General features: G+C 39.1%; 1 protein-coding gene across 4 annotated transcripts; it reads right to left on the reverse strand.

Moving 5' to 3' along the window:
- Nucleotides 1-1,911: 1,911 nt before the first annotated feature.
- On the reverse strand, nucleotides 1,912-17,098 carry camkk1b (calcium/calmodulin-dependent protein kinase kinase 1, alpha b). Of its 4 annotated transcripts, none has more exons than XR_004336588.1 (18): nucleotides 15,685-17,095; nucleotides 14,236-14,557; nucleotides 14,104-14,151; nucleotides 13,972-14,025; nucleotides 13,839-13,890; nucleotides 13,092-13,225; nucleotides 12,911-12,947; nucleotides 12,801-12,822; nucleotides 12,604-12,692; nucleotides 11,158-11,357; nucleotides 11,026-11,079; nucleotides 10,862-10,935; nucleotides 9,881-9,968; nucleotides 9,416-9,544; nucleotides 7,586-7,689; nucleotides 5,718-5,762; nucleotides 2,921-5,406; nucleotides 1,912-2,321 (listed from the first exon to the last, which is right to left on the reverse strand). XR_004336588.1 is itself a non-coding variant. In XM_032545762.1 (17 exons), exons 2-17 carry the CDS (start codon nucleotides 14,488-14,490, stop codon nucleotides 5,325-5,327), a joined length of 1,467 nt encoding a protein of 488 aa, XP_032401653.1. In that variant the 5' UTR covers nucleotides 14,491-14,562; nucleotides 15,685-17,095; the 3' UTR covers nucleotides 1,912-5,324. The 4 variants fall into 4 exon arrangements, 1 of the variants encoding a protein (XP_032401653.1); XR_004336587.1 differs by having other exon boundaries at nucleotides 14,236-14,562; XR_004336589.1 differs by lacking the exon at nucleotides 5,718-5,762 and having other exon boundaries at nucleotides 14,236-14,562; nucleotides 15,685-17,098.
- Between the last annotated feature and the right edge of the window lie 59 nt (nucleotides 17,099-17,157).

The following is a 17,157-nucleotide window of genomic DNA, read 5'->3' on the forward strand; positions in this document are numbered from 1 at the left end:
GTGAGGTCCTGTTAACCCACCTCCACCTGTTCTCCAGCTTCAGCTCTCAACTTCTTCAGTCGTTCTGCTTCCTCTCCACCACCAGAGTCCGGGCTCTGGAGGGAAAACGTCTCTAATCCTCTCTGACGGCGGTTATCAGCGCTGCATCAGGGGTCGGAGCCAGGAGGCAGGTCTTAGCGTGGTCAATCACCCTCCGTGTGGCGCTGCTCATCCCACCCTCTACCTTCCCATTTGCTCTCTGCTACGCTACAGCTAGCAGAGCCAGTTGTGAATGCTATGGCTAGTTAGCATAGCCACAGATGATGTCAGGTAAACGGTTTTCTCCACAGTCAGCACATTTAGCAGCACGTTCAGGAGGTTGATTGACAGCACTGAGACTCTCCTCCTGGCTCAGATTGGTTGCTTTTGGTCGGGAATGCTGCATTTCTGCAGATGGCAATAACAGCTCAGGGAGGAGCTGGAGGAGATCAAACTTTTTACATATTATCGGTCTGATAACAAACTGTCACAACATGGTGACAGTTTAAACATACATATAAAATACATATATGCATATATATATATATATATATATATATATTTTTTTTTAGAAAAGTTACATACTGCAACTTTAAGAGCCACTTGTGGCTCCAGAGCCGTAGGTTGGAGAAACCTGGCCTATCTCACATAAAAACCTGACAAAATAAATAAAACATTTTTTGTTGGGTCTCAGCAAAACGTGGAAAAGTTGAAGTAGTGATAACATTTGATCAAAAACGCTGCACATGCTCTCACCCTAACAACGTCTAGCCAGTCCCGGTTTGTTTTACAATCAGCTCCCCTGGTGCCAGCTGGTTGACAAATTATACCTCCCCCTGTTTGTGGGTCTGCTGCCTGTTATCTAAGATGGTGACTCATTATGAATGTGGGCTCGGGGGATTCCCCACAGCGCATGGAAGAAGAATAAGAAGCGTGCTTGTTTCACTTCACCTTCTCTGGGGTGGTGGGTTGAAGGGGGAAATGTACAGTTCAGCCAGTGGGTTCAGACGTGGGGAACTACACGCAGACAGAGGTCAAAGGCTGAAACCGAAGCGCCGAAACGCAGCGCGGTGACAGGAGCGGAGCGTCGACGGCGAGAGAGAGCCAAGGATTAGAGCTCAGCTGAGGTTCAACTGGCTGGCTTTGTTTGTGGAAACTAAAAGCGGTCTGGGTGTGGGAGCAGACGCTGAAGCAAGTTTCCCCTGACCGCCGCTGAAACAAGGACACCACAGTTACCGCCGCCCCCAAACAAAGACTCCATTGTGCATTTGAGCTTACAGTAGAAAGAACAGAAGAGAAACAAGCAGGATGTTGCATGGCTGCATGAGGTAGAGATAGAGAGATAGAGAGGGAGAGAGAGAGAGAAAGAGCAGCCCATACAGTGAAGTTAGCACTCTGTACAAGCGCTGTATTGTGCTGTTGCATGGCAACTGTTTCCACAGAAATCTTTGCTCAGAAACACTCCTCTTTGGTCGTCACATAACTGCAGCGAGCGGAGAAATGGGCCGACAGCAGGAATACAAATCAACCATTTCGGCCCACAAAAGCCAAGCAGTTATTAAAATTGCTCTTTAGAAACGTTAACAGCGGAGATTAAACATGTAGTTTCCTCACTGTGCAGTCTAAGCCTGGGTGTTTCTGGGTTTTAATGCATCACATCAGACGCCTCAGGATGCAGAGAATACGGATTGTAGAGAACAGAAGCTGGTTCTGAAATAAATCCCAAAACTGTAACTTTTCTTCCATTTAATTTTGCCTAATAGAACAGCGAGTCGACATGTTGGCCATTCTGGGGGGAAAAAAGTCCCATTAACTAGCCTTAAGTGAGAGAAAAATGAGGATATCCAATGAAATATTTATTTCTCTATTAAGAAATATTCACATACCAATGTCTTGTCTCATTTTTTTTATTTCTGGAAAAAGAAAATTGAGATAATTCAGATAATGGATGAATGAAGAGAGTGTTTTAATCACACATAAACAACAGAAACATAATTGTGTTTGAGTCACATGTGTAAGTATTAAATACTTGCTTCAAAATGCCGAGACAGGATAGTGAAGATCCTAAAGTAATATGATGCTGTGCAATTTTATTCACTTATGTGGGAATAATGCAGGTGCGTCGCCATTGATTTCTCATCACAAATGAGTCTGTTTGTTTTTTTTGTTGTTCTGCATTATTTTTGTTCAGTTTTGAATGTTTGGTTACTTTACTTGAGTTCAATATAAAAGTCATATTAAACACCCATTTGTCAAAATATGTTAGAAAAACACACAGGATTTGAAAAGGGTATAAATGAACTCTAATATAAATCTCTCTACCTGACTGTAACGATGTAGCGCTACTTTATTTAATGTTATTTGATTTAATTACTGGTTATTTAGCTTTATTATTATATTACGGGGAAAAAAGAGAATCAAACAAGGGCATTCGTTTGAGTGTTCAGGGTTTAATCAAGGTGTTAAGAGGCATTAAACGATCCTGCCTCTTCCTACAGAGGAAGTCATGGCTAACTTTGACGTCTAGGTACTCAAACTTAACCTAAACAAACTTAAACATTTTTGTTGTCTCAATAAGAATTATTGAAGTGTTTCTCCCAGAGTGGCAGGAATTGTTTTTGGTGTACTAGTTTTTAGTTGTTGTTTTTTTTTTTTTGCTAAAAACCTAACTGGCTAATGCTGATGCTATATGTTGGTTAGCATGTAGCAGAATGGATTTATTTTTGGTATGTTTTAGCATTTTTTGGCTATATCTAATGTTAAAAAATTCAACAAATGTTAAAGTGTCATTTACTTTGTGGCTACATAGTGCTTGCCTGTAACACTCCAAAGCAGTTTTTCATATCTGGTACAACTTTTCTCTCTTTATTAATAACATATTTGGGTACGTATCCTTTAGAACGATTACTAAATCATTTCTGTGATACCAGAAATATTTTTATAACTTCCACATACTATATTCTCATCAGAGACAATCTTATACAAACTGCACCACCTTAGAAAAAAAAAAAAATCCCAGTGCACTTTCCAGAAGTTCAGCTCACAATGATCAATGTGATTTTAGTGCTGATCAGGACAGACTGTGCTGGGATAATACTTGCTAAAGGATTTCACATAATGCTGCATCATGCTTCCTCTCAGTTCTCAGAGCTGAAGCATCTATTTTTGCAGGATAATCAAAGGAGTATGAATAAGTGCATTAGATCAAAGATACTTTGATGGTGACAATAGATTTATATAAATGGGTCAGACAGCAGAACTCTGAACAGAGAGTTACAGTATTTCTGTCTACTAATAAATTACAGTTTATGCTTGCAATAAGCTAATGTATTAACATTTGCAAGTTTTTACTTACTGAAAATTTGTATTTTCAACTACACGCTCACAAAAAGGAGTTTATTGTTTATTGTATTTCATACATATACCTTTCAAAAGCGTTAAAAAGTCAAGATTCTTTTTTATATGTGAAACTTGGGCGGATGCCCAGGGTGGCATTAGAAATGGGCGACACAAAAGTACCAGATGAAATAAAAAATACCTTTTTATTTTAAGACTGGACTCTACTGATGTGGCTTTTTAGTGGAAAGCTGTGTATGAAACGTTTGGATGCCCAGAGCGGCATTCATGCAACACCTGACTCCGTTTCTAACCTAAAAATAAATAAAAATAATAAATGACTTTAAGGCTTTTAATGCGATGTGAAGAAAATGCTGCAATAACTTGTTTAAATAAACGTGCACACCTTTAAAGAAATTATTTGTTGAACCGACTTTTGGAATAATATTCATAGGAAACATTTAATTTCACTCTATCTTACAAAAACTCTCCAAATCTCTCAGATTGCTATTCAGGTGAACCTGAAGAGGTTTTCTGACTTTTAGTTCTGGACTCTCGCTTGGCCTTTCCAAACCTTCACTGGTTATCTAGTGAAGCGGATTTGGGTTTGAACAAAAAGGCTAAATCAATCTCTCCTCCATCCTGAGTTTTCTAAACTCAGAGCGTGATGCTGCCAACACCTCGTTTCACTCTGGGTATAATAGTGTTCCTGTTGGTGATGCACTGGTATATTTCAGGCAAATTTAATCTTGGCCCAAAATTTCCAACTTGGTTCCGTCAGACCATGTCATTCTAGACAAAACTATATGTTTTATTTGGAGTAAAACGCTTTGTTTTGCATATTCAAATGTATTTGTTTGTCCAAAAATATGGAAAATGTAGAAGACTAATGTCACAAGTTGGGCCCGGTACTCAGCAAACATCCCGGCACCATTTTCAGCGCTCCTTCTTAACAGATTTCTCACAAGTTTTTGCTTTTTGTAATTTGTGAAGAAACTGTCCTTCTCCTGACAGATACCTTTGCAGAATGAGATCATTTTTGAAATACACTTTTTCAAAATCTTTCTGCATAGTCTGGCTGCAGCTGAAGGCTTTAAATGTAGAAATGTCAAGAGAATCCTACAAGGATAGCTGAACTTTGTTTAACAAGATTAACCATAATTGAAGTTGGGTTTGCACCCAGGAGGGTTTACTGCTGGAGTTTAATCAAAATGTGTTTCAACAAAGCTTTCGCTTCCAGAAGTGGACTTTTATGCTAAATAATTTCACCTTTTTCTTTGTTTTCCTCCTAACAGATTGTTGATTTTAAAGTTGAAGATAATTATGAAGTTACTTGGGGAAATAATCTCATTATAATTTTGCATTTTTCTAACAGGAAACCCTGGAATTTCTTGCTCTAAGGAACTTCAGGAGAGCAGATGCTTGCTGTTTTATATACATTTATGCTTTAGAAAATCAGTGACTTTAAATATTAGAATCCTTTAAGAAAAGATACAAAATGAAAAATATGTCATAAATAACAAAAGTTACAAAATGTTGCCTCCTGGTGTTCGATATTAAACATTACAGTTTTGGCTGCTGCATTTACACACAACCAAATATTCAAACCCTGCTTGAATATAATGACTTTTATTTTTTATTTTTTTTAAGATGCTGTAGGAAAACATAAAAATGCTTTTTTGGATGATATTTACATTTTGACTCTATCCATAAAAGTGACATACAAGCCAGGTGGAACAGAAAAACAACAGCAAACAAGCACAGTGGACAGAATGACATCACAACTAGTGTTTTAGTTCAAAACTAATATAATCTCAAGGTCCTCTGCACAGAGGTGGAAAAGAACAGTCGGCAGGTGAGCACAGCGAGAACGGAACAAGAGGAAATGCGAGGAAATGAAAACGGAGAAAAGAAAGGTGCAAAAACTCATCTTTTCCGCCTCCCTGCTGCTTTAATCTAAACGCGTCACTTTAATCGTTGCTCTCGATGAAGGATTCGTCCTCGTACAAGTCCTCCAGCTCTCCTTCTCTGCTCCCTTCTCTGCTGATTTTCCTGCGGGAGACGAACATCTGTTAAACCTAAACCTTCCTAATTGAGACGGCAGATGAGGCGGGCGAGGAGGAAGAGGCGTCGCTAAGCTAAGAGAGTCACAAAGTTACTCTGCTTTGCAGCAAAGCTCATCAGTTCTCATCCAAGAGGAGACGAGAAGCAGAAATCACTCATCAACAGGATTTGAGATTTGTTTGTTTGCTCCTGTCTAATTTAAATCCTCTTACGGCTAAACAAACCTGATGAGCTGAGCTACGTGTGAAGCACTACGAATCAAGCTCAGCCTAAAACGCTTTTTAAAAAAAACAATTTACCTCGAAGACGGATGAGACGAAGACCCCAGTAAGCCCAAAAGTCCCCTGCAGGAAGGAGACGTGATATATAATAAGCCAGAGTTCAAACCCCAACACACTTCATCAGAAATACACCAGGGGTGTCGTGTTCCTGCTGCATTTTAAAAGGTGGGATCCAGAAAAACTGGTGTTTTTTAGCTGAGAGAATCATGTGTGACATTTAAAGTTTAGCAGCCAGCAGATTATAGTTTAGGTTAGAATAAAGGCTAGAAATGTAAGAAAGTAAACATTTTGTAGTTTGCTTCTTCTTACAAATGACCAGTGCTTGGTTTTCTGGTTGTGCCTCTGCAGAGACGTTAAAGGGGCGCAACATTCATTTGTAGCTCTATGACACTAACCGGTAAGGTTGAAATGAGGTAATGAGACTTTTGGGGAAGACCTTTTATTTTATTTTTTTTTACCGGCTGCACTACGTCAACATATTTGAAGAATTTTGTTGAAGGATTTTAACATATTTTTACCTGGTTAAAAGTAAAAAGTAACCGTCCAAGAAATTACTCAAGTAAGAGTAAAAAAGCATTTCATAAAAAGGCTACTCAACTACTACATGGTCAAAACATCTGATTTATGTTTTAAAAATGATGTCATCAGACAGACAAAAGCTGTAAAACTATGTACCAATTCTGTTACTTTAAAATCTAAAAGGAAAGTATATACAAATAAATAACACAATTACAGTAGATTCTGGCATAAGAAACACTTCTAAATCTTTTTTTTTTCCAGAAAAAAAGTCAAACTTATGAAACTAATATTGTTGGAAATGCAAATATACTTTATGTTAATAAAGGATAAAGTACTACCAGTGGCAAAAAGCACAGCAAGCACAAATACAAACTATCACTTTCACTTAAATTGTGTCTGTCTGATGCATTTTTTGTCTTTTCTTCATTCAGTGACATCGGCCATCTTAACTTCACTGTATCTGGAAATTTTACCCAGACTTCTGGTCTCCACAGTAACCAGATCTCAGTCAAATAGAGCAGCTACTGTATAGTACAATGGGAGACTAACAGCTGACAAATCTGCAGTAAATGTTTGACGTCATCAGGTCAACATGAACCAAAAGCTCTGAGGAATGTTTGTGACCGCTTGTTGAATCTATGCTGGGAAGAATTAAGGCAGTTCTGGAGGCAAAAGGGCGTCAAACCTGCCATTAGCAAGGCTACTTAACTAGCTAGCTAAAACTAGCCTCTTTTAGCTAGCTAGCTAAATAGCTTTATTAATCTCTTTGGTACTTTCCCTAAGGGAATTTGTCATCTCTGTCTCCCACACAGCACTCTTAAATGCTACATAAAACACTTAAAACATAAAAAAAAAATTACTATCACCACCCCAATCTTACAGTTCATTTTTTTCTGTTGTACTCCTGTTCGCTAAATCAAGTAGTTCTTCAGATGGGCTGTTGCTGAAGAACTAGAAGAAAAGACCAACTTCTTCTCTCTCAGAAGGAAATCATCTTGATATTTAAGCACCACTCTGTACTGACTGACAGAATTATAATTAAATAAATGTATTTAAAATCCTCTTTAAGTGCTTCGTATGTTACTGGGTGTGCAGAGCAGTTTCAGTGCTGCACACGCTTTCATCAAGTTCATCGCCACAGAATGAATGTTTCAGTGTGCACACACACACACACACACCCCACATGATGAAGAACTCTTCGGCGTGACGGCCTTGGTATGCTTGCTATATGTGAGCAACACTACATGTGAAGTATAGAAGTGATCTATTTTTAATCCAAGCATCTGCTCGCTGCTTTGTTCCGTTAGAGGCCTAATCGCAGAGCTGGCAGAGAGAAGCAGACAGGATTTGCAGAGTAGGCTACTTACGTAAGAAGACCTCCGGGGGCAGACATGGACCTCTCTGCCCGTCTGCCCTGACACTCAAAGGGATTACTGAAAGAGCGCTTCCTCAGCATGGACTTCACCAGAATCTGCAGTGGACATCAGAAAGAGTCTCAGTGGATCTCTGTAAAAGCGCCTTCTAAAGCCCACTCAGCAAAAACACTGTAAATCACATTACAGTGTGATTTACCAGATTTAATCATGTAATCTGACAATTTACACAGTTAGAGATGATAGCTGATAGTGACAAACCATTTCTATTATCTTGACATGCAAATAATGCAAATCCACTCATGTAAAGGAAACCATGTTAAAAGGTTTTGTTGCTGATTAATAAGTATATTTATAAAGTATGGTTGTGTGAAGATCAGAGACAAAAGAAACGTTTGTTGACTGAAAATATTATGCTAATTTATAACCAATTAACGACATAATAGGTTTAGAGCTGCAACTAGTGGTTAATTCATTGATCAATTGTTTGATCCATTGTTATGACGATTAATCTGACCACTTAAGCTGATTGCATGCAATATTAGAAACACATAAAAATACAAATAAAAAAATCATTTAATTTGTTTATTCAATAAGAAAATAAACATTTTATTGTCTAAAAGGCAATAACATAGCATTTCTTCATTTCTTTCTTTGTAGCAAAGAATTTATTTGCATAAAAAATATATTTTTAGCATCAATATGTGAGAAGCTCAGCCCATTCTCCTAATCTGACTAATTTTTGATGAACAAATTAATATTTGGATAGCAAAAGTTGCTTAATAAAAAAATCTTTTTTACAGAATTAGACAAAGACGGTTTTTCACTTTAAATGCAATTTTTTTTGTACAGTTTTATCTTAATTACTGCACTAAATGTGTTGTTCTTTCAGTCTGTATTCTCCAGTAAACAATTAATCCATTACTAAAGTAGTTGACAATTATTTCAATAATCGATTCCGCACAATTAATCGCTTCAGCCCTAAATAAGTTGAGATTTGCTGGGTTAAACTGGCAGCACATCCTGAATTGCAAAACTATTTCTGGAACTTCTTTACATTTTGTCACATTTGTGGACAAAACTCAATGCAAGTCATTGAGGATTTATGCCAAAGTCTCTTCAGGTTTGCCTTAACCAGCCTTGAACATCTAGAGATTGCAATTTTTAGTCAGTCATCCTTTGCAAAAAAAATAGTGAGTTCATTTTGACTTTATGTCAAACATAAATTTGCACATTCTGCAACAGACTGGATTTGAGTTGTAACTTTGACTGGGCCAAATAGTTTTAGTTTCGTCTCATCTGACTGGATCATCTTTTGCCAGCTATTTGATTACTCTCTCCATTTTTAAATAAAGCGCTTAACTCTGAGATATTGTGCTATAACTCATTTATACTTACATTTTACACCCGGTGGAGTCTGTTCATTAATTAAGTGACTGATGAAGGTGATTGAATCTTTACTCTGATTTAGGGGTGTCAGAGTAAAGAAAGCCAAACAGATATGAATGCCACACTTTGAAAGATGTTGTGAAAAATGGCTTTATATTCCTTTTATGTTACAATTATCCATTATGTTATATTGGTCGGTCGGGAAAAAAAAGAAAATCCTAATAAAATAGATGGAAGTTTATGAGATAGAAATATGTTTGCAAATCAACAAGATGATTGTTAAACTTTACAGGAAATTCAGAGAAAACACCAGAAGGGTGTTTTCCAAATTTCCCCCCAAAATTTTTTCTGACATAAATATCATAGGAGAGTAAATATTAAAACTGGAATATATGAGCTGGGCCTGGTTCTCCCAGCGGGCGCAGTGCAACTCACCACAGCGGACAGGCTGGGGATGAGCTTCACGCTGTTCTGCACCTCCTCGTCGGTGACCTCCACCGCCTTGCAGTGCTCCTCCTCCAGAGGGAGAGGACTGGAGCCGTTCTCCGTCACCCACGGATGGAGCTGTAGCAGCCACACGCACACATTTTCATCACTTGTGGGGACTTCACATTGACTTCCATTAATTGCTACGGCCTAACCCTTACCATAATCCTAACCCTAACCGTAACCATCACATACCTAACCACTAACCCAAAAACAACAATTTCCCTCATGGGGACCAAGAAAATATCCCCACAAGGAGCAATGGTCCCCATAACCCCACACTGCAGACAGAAATAGGTTCCCATACGGATATGAAAACCTGGCACACACACACACACACACACACACACACCCAACCACGCACACCTGTGTGACACCCTGTGGTGACGCAGCGATCAGTGTTTGCATACTCGCCTTTATTTCAGGGATGGTGATTCTGGTTGCAGGGTTTTTATCCAGCATTCTTTCAATGAGATCCCTCAACGCATTGCTTATTGAAGGGCTGTTGGTAAGAGATCAATAAAGACGTCAGAGTTAAATGTCAAAAATAGAATAGAATGAAACAGAAACTTCCTTCAATGTCCCGCAGCGGGGAAATCGACAAGCAATCAAAGCCAGTAGATTCACACAAAGACAGAAATAATCAAGATATAAAAACAGGACAAACGAAAAAAATGCTTTACAATCCCAGAAAAATTTCAACATAAAAGTTATGAAAGAAATATGGTGTCTCCTGGTTTAAAAAAATGTTCAGCTGAATTTAAATATGTACTATGTGTATTTGGGTATTAAAAAGGCAGATTATTTGCAAAAATAGACCATAAAACCTGCAACAGCAGGCATATGCAGGAAACCCTAACTTTGTGATTAGCAACTCCAAAACTGAAAGGCAGAAGAAGTTCCTGAGTGAGAATAAGGAGCGAGACGCTAAAGATTCTGGTTTGTAATTTCAGGTGAATTAAAAAATACTGCATTAATCTCAAAGTGAAATTAAATGTTGTTGTAACTTGTATTAACCAATTTTCTTCAAAGGTGTTGTTGTACACGCTGATGGCTGTGGGCAGGAAGGATTTCCTGTAGCGGACTGTGTTACAGTGGTTCTGAAGAAGCCTCTGACTGAAGATGCTCTGTTGTATGACAGTTTCTCAAACAGGGTGGTCAGCCATTCTTTGGCATTAACGAAACAGCGGAACTACCTGAAATATACAAAAAGCTCTAAAATGACAGAATCCAACATCAAGCTCAACAGCATCAAATAAGATGGAACCATAACAACAGGAATAAAGAATAAGGTGTTTTACGCCCTTAACGTCAACATCGTGACTTCCTGTTTCAGAGCCTCTACGGTTTAAGTTAATGTTTCGAAGCTTTGGGTCAATATTCAGACATTCTTACGTTTCTGGAAACTCCACAGGTTTGTTCTTGATCTTGTTGTGCAAAGAATAGATGTACTCATCATAAAATGGGCACTGTGAACGAGACACACAGGTTAGAAATGATAATTGTGCTTAAATGAACTGATGAAACGGTTCATACAAGCGTCCTTTGGGCGACATTACCTCCCCGAAGACAAAGCAGTACAGCGTGACCCCCATCGCCCACACGTCCAACGCCTGTGGAACAAACACGGCCACTGTCATGACGGGTCCTCACGCCGTGGTCTGTCAGTGATCCACAGGTGATCAGCTCACCTTCCCGCTGAAGCTCTGCTGGAGCTCGCTCATCATCTCAGGAGCCATGAAGGCCGGCGTCCCCGCCGTGCTGGACAGGAGGGCGTCGTGGCCCTCAAACTCGTTACTGACGCCAAAGTCTGCGATCTTGACGTGACCGTCGTCCCCCAGCAGGAGGTTGGAGGGTTTGATGTCTCGGTGGATGATCTTATGGTAGTGCACTACACACACACACACACGCCCGCATACACACAGGAAGAAGGCTGAGTTGTTATTGATCGTTTGAGAAAAAAAAAATCTATCCAAGTTTATTCTAAAAGTAAATTTTGGTAAATGGCCTGTGCTTGTGTAGAGATTTATCAAGTCCAGAGGACTCCAAAGAAATTCATTCACCCAGTCACAGATATTAACACACTGATGGTGGCAAGATACTGCACTGTAGTCACAGCTGCACTGGGGTCAGGCTGCCAGGCACCGGAGCCACCAGGTTCTCTGACCACCACCAGCAGACGGGTGTCTTGCCCAACAGCACGACAAGTGAGACAGACAGAGCGGGGCCTCGAACCGGCAACCCACCGATTACAGAACAAATTATAGCAACACAAACCTAAAGCCTTTAGCTGGAAAAACACAATAAAAACATACACACAAACGCTTCTTCAAAAATGCAGCAGCACCTCCGACAAAAAAAAAAAGAATAATGAACAAAAATATGAAAAAAAAAACAAAAAAACACAACGACCAACAAGCTCAAGAGTTCTTTTATTCATGTTAAATAGATAAAAATGCATCTGAATAATATATATTTTTTAAATTTATTATTAAATAAACACAACAAGAAGCTTCTCAGAGCCTATCATCAGAAAGTCTGTTGGCAAATGATGAGAAGCTGCCCAGTATTACACACTCTGTCGAGGTGAAAACATTGAGTTTTCTGGCTGATCTTTAAAAAGTCTCACCTGCAGATTCTGATTTTGGCCAATACTGATTTTTTTGTCTGAAAAGTCACTAAATTTAAAGACAAATTTACTAAGTAACAGTAAAGCAAAATGGGACGGTGGTTGATTTTCAGATCTTTGCAGAGTTAGATCAGATCAGTGGGACTGATTTCCAGTGTAAATATCGGCAGATTGTCAAACTCCCAAAATGAAGGAAATCAGGACCAATTTATCAATCTACCTCCGAGTCTCTATTAGGGCACTGGAGGTCGTGGCTGTTCTGTATCAGTGAAATCAAGCTTAGGCTGCTTGGAAAGCGTCTCCCCATCTCCTTCATTTGCCGAGCTCATGCTAGCCTCACTTGGGTTCAGGCTGCTCTTGAAAGCATCGATGGGATCCCAGTTTTGTGGAAGTATGTGACGTTGCTGCTTTGTGAGATTCAAGTTTCTCACAACTGATATAAAGAGCAACTTTGCTCCCACGACATAAATCACATTCAGATTATTCACACGTCCAGTCCTGTACTTACAGTACTCTATTCCCAGGACGACGTCTCTGAAGTAGAAGCGAGCCTGGTCCTCGGTCAACGGGTTGTCTGTGGGCACCTCTATCACCTGCCTGAGGGGCAAAGAAGCAAAAACCACACACAAACATTTTATTGCATCTTGTGGGGGCCACTCCTGCCATCTAACATATCAAACTGATTGATTAGTATGTAAAACATACCCCTCTTTCATTAGTTCGAAGGCTTAAAGAGAAAATAACTTGAATTGAATGATCAATTAACTTTGCTTTCTTTTATCATGCTGCAGCAGAAAAGGTGAATGATTCCCTACCCATGTGAAGTCCATCTTCATCAGGGTCATCAAGCACCTGCAAGATACATTAACATTGCTACCTCATGTTTGTTTAGGTTTTTTTAAAGCTATTTAAACAAATATTATTTCTGATCTTGAAAGGAGTCCATTAAATGACGCGTTGCTCTGCTGCTTGGTGTTCTGGTCATATCTGACGCACCTCTACCAGTTTAACTACGTTCGGATGGTCCAGCTTCTTGAGGATGGCGATCTCTCTGTACACTCTCTCCAGAGGCTGCATGAATTTGGGGAACAGATCCTGCTGAGAGTTTGACCCCTGAGGAGGCGGGCGACCTGGAAGTACAAACACACAGCGCCGGTCTGGATGAAGGCAATTTAAGGAGCTATTTCTTGGTACAAGAATCCCTCAAAATCCCTCAGAATGAGGGATTGCTGCAAAGCTAACAGCTCAATGCAGTCCAATTGTCCATCAACGGATTTCTGCGAAGGGTCACAGGGCAAAAAAAATGAACACACTCAGATATTTGCGTAACCTCGTACTAACCAGACCATTTTCTGTAGCCATAAATAAGCGTCTGGCAATATTCTGAAGGCTTGTTTGACCACACTTCCTGCTAGGAGTGACAGAGCTCATTTAATTTGGTTGATAATTTGCCACTTCCCGATTTTGTCTATGTAGTTTTTAAACAGTGTTAAGGTCAGCGTTTCCCAGAACCATAAATTGATGATGGTTTTGGATCTATTTTCCATTGCCTTGTTGGAACAAATTTAAACCAACTTGCTGTTGTAAAACTTCCGTTCAGCAGGCCTTTGACGGGACCTGGGTTTCTCCTCGCCTGCTAAAAACCAGCCACTTGTTACACACTATTTGCCTTGTATATGCAAACCTTTCACTGGAACCGTAAACCGCACAAGACTGAAGCAATCAAAATGAGATGTTACTCACGCAAAAATCCACACAGCCTCATCAGCTTCTTCTTTGACACTACCTTCATTGCCTAGTCAAAGAAAAGAAAAAGGACTAATGACGATTTCATTAAACGACAGTCAGGCTCAAGCAGTTTAAAGCTTCAGCTTACGTAGTACTGTTCAGAATCTTCATTATAGGCTAGTTTCACCACTCCATAAGAGCCCTGCAGGGAACAAATGAAAAGAGCTTTATGATTCAAGAATCAGAAATTAAAGCGCTGGGTTTCACATTGGTAGGTCACCTTTCCAATCTCTTTCTTCAGTTTATACTGGTTGAGCTGGAGACAGTCCTGTAGAGGTGAAATGGGAAAGTTTTAGTCTCAGAAACGAGGAGCTCAGGTGAGTCTTAAGACGGTCCGTCTGAGGTTCCTCACGTCAGCATCAGTGATGGAAACCCGCTTGGTCTCGATGGTGGGCTGCCGGGCCACGCGGCTCCCCCTCTCCTGCAGAGACATCTTCCTGTCTGTGAGACGGGCCTTTTGGCCCACGGTAGACCTGGGCGCTCCTGACCTGTAGCCGTTAGGAGGGGTCAGGCGGTTGGCGGTGGTGTTCATAGACGCCACCATGTCGGCAAGCTCGCCCTGAGGGTCCGACTCCATCTCCGGTTTGAAGACGCTGTCCGAGCTCATGGTTTCCCTGACGATGCTGCCTTGTTTACAGTTGAATGGTTCAGTGGGACGGGCAGAGGATGCATCACTGCGCTGAGAGGAACATGAAGAACTGGATGAGAAAATAATCTATAGAAACAGGTTTTATTTTTATTGATCAGGAAGAAAAACTGGAGTTGGAAATTTTTATTTTTGTGCTAAAGTGTCATGACTAGCTACAGTATGTTTCCATTAATCATAGAATTGCACAAATTGAAATTACGAAAATAAATTTGCTTAATGGAAAAAAAATAAAATTATATATATATATATATATATATATATATATATATATATATATATATATGTATACAAGTAGTTCATAGAGTAAAAGAACAAAGAATAAACATATGTCTATAAAAAGTCATTTTTAATGAATTTTTTCCAGATCTGTATGTATAAATGACCTTTAATTACATTGAGCTCAGTGAAATGAGGCTTGCTTCAGCTTTCCCAACACTATAACGCCATTTCTAAAAGTGATGGTGAAAAATTTTTACTCAGAAATTAAACATTTAACTTCAAGATCTGAGGAATTAACTTCAAAAACATTTTTAAAAAGTTGTTCTGTGCAGCATAGCTAAGAATCTGATTTACTGTACTTTCAATATGCAGCAGTAATAAGGTGAGTTAAGGTCTTTTTTCTTTTAGAACGTGTTTCTACAACGTATCTGGACTTTATGTGACAGAAGCAGGCCTAAAAAGGCAGATCATGCAGCTTATTCTCTGAACATCAATGGGGCACATTGATTTGCACAGCCTAAAAATAAAAATAAGAAGGAAGCTGAACAATTACCAAAGGACATAAAAAAGTGAAGTTTCCACCCTGTGACATTAGGCTGCTAGTAGAAAACAATCAGCTTCCTATGAATAAGACTCATTGCTACCTAAAATACAGTACAGAGAATTGAAAAGCCTCTTATGTAACTTAGCGGGAAGCTTTAACAGGCTTGTAACTTCACAATATTTACACAAAGGACTGGACTCACACACATGCAGACACACAGCATTTAAAAATGCAGTCTGATGCTGCTTATAAAGTTACAAAAAAAAAAAGAGAAGTTAAAAGTATTTCTAACAATGTTTTTGCATACACTGGATAAAACAAAAGCCTGAATGTCTCTGAAATATCACAAACTTCAGCCGGGATAACTGCGAGATAACGGATTTACTCACAGACTGGAGCCGTCCTGTTTCCACGGCTGTTTCTGTGAATCTGCATGTTGACTGGGGCTGAAGCTCCTCTCGCTCTGCAGGACGTTCACTGCTGAGCGGTCAGGGATATCAGCAGCACACGTCTTAGGGATTAACTCGGGCTACATATAGATGAAGCAGAGTTGTTCCCAGGACAGCAGGACGATTGCTTGTGTTTACAAGACGGGCAGCGGAACAAAAGCACAACATCGGCAAAATGTGCTGCTTCATATTAAGAGACGGCTAAATAACAGACAGGATTACCATTTATTTATCGTTTCGTTTTGTCTGTACACTTAAATTATTCTGCATTCACTGCATGGAACTGGATAAAAGCAAGGTCCTTTATGTAATTTAGTTCACTATTACATATAATGTTAGGAAAATTATAGATTTTTTTTAGAACATGTTACATGATGATTGTGCCTAAAATCCAAACACTACAGCTTCTGTTTGTATTTTGTGGCTTTTGGTTGTTGGGTTGCAATTTTTGGTTGCCGAGTCGTGACGTTTTATTGTTGCATTGTGGCTTGTTGGTGAGTTGTCGCTTTTTGAATTTTGTTGATCCTACTGGTCCACCGAACAATAAAAATACACATCACACATTTTTATTTTACTTTTACAAACACACTAAAACAGGTATTATTTTTATTTCACTTCACAATAACGCTCCATGTTGGTTTAAAATCACCTCCAGTAGACTGGAGTTTAAGCTCTAATAGTTTAAGCTGTGCTCACTTATGCTGGCAAAAACTAGTTAAAAAGTTCTCTGTCTTTCTCAAAAACTAAAATCTGGAGGTGCAAAGTTGTAGTAAAGTTGTAAAATCTGAATGACCTTAGAATAATCATTCAGGCAAAACTAGGGCACCTCTATCTATCTCAAAACTAGTTTTGAGATACAGTATGCCTTGTTTTTTCTCTTTTTTTTTTCAATGCTTTAAAGCTGTTTTAAAATTGTGTTTTATTATGTTGGAAAACCCCAAACCCTTGTTTTAATCCTGCACGTCTGTCTGTAGTGTTGTTTCCCTGCTGTTGAAAATGGGGTCAACTTATTACCATTCTACCGTAGGATCACTCCACAAATGAGAGGATGTTTTCTCAGTGTCACATTAAGGAAATGTGGGTCGTTTCCCTGCTTCAGGATAAAACATGAGGTCTGAAACCATCTGGCCCAGCTGTAAAAATAAAAAAATATATATATATATATAAAAAAGGAAAGAGGCCTGGAGTCAAATAAAACATGTCAGCACAGTTTTTCATAGTTAAAAGGAGCAACGTTTCAGGCTGCTGTATAGCAGTTATATTCAGTAAATTAGAATATTATGAAAAAGTTCATTTCACATTATTTAGATTAATTACACCAGACAGATGTTAATAAGATGCTAAGATGTTAATTATGATAGAAATTAATAAAATTTAGGTTTAATATCTGATTAAAGATTAATTTCAAATCAT

Source organism: Xiphophorus hellerii, chromosome 18 (genome assembly GCF_003331165.1).
Source record: "Xiphophorus hellerii strain 12219 chromosome 18, Xiphophorus_hellerii-4.1, whole genome shotgun sequence".
In the NCBI taxonomy this organism is placed as follows: Eukaryota; Metazoa; Chordata; class Actinopteri; order Cyprinodontiformes; family Poeciliidae; genus Xiphophorus; species Xiphophorus hellerii.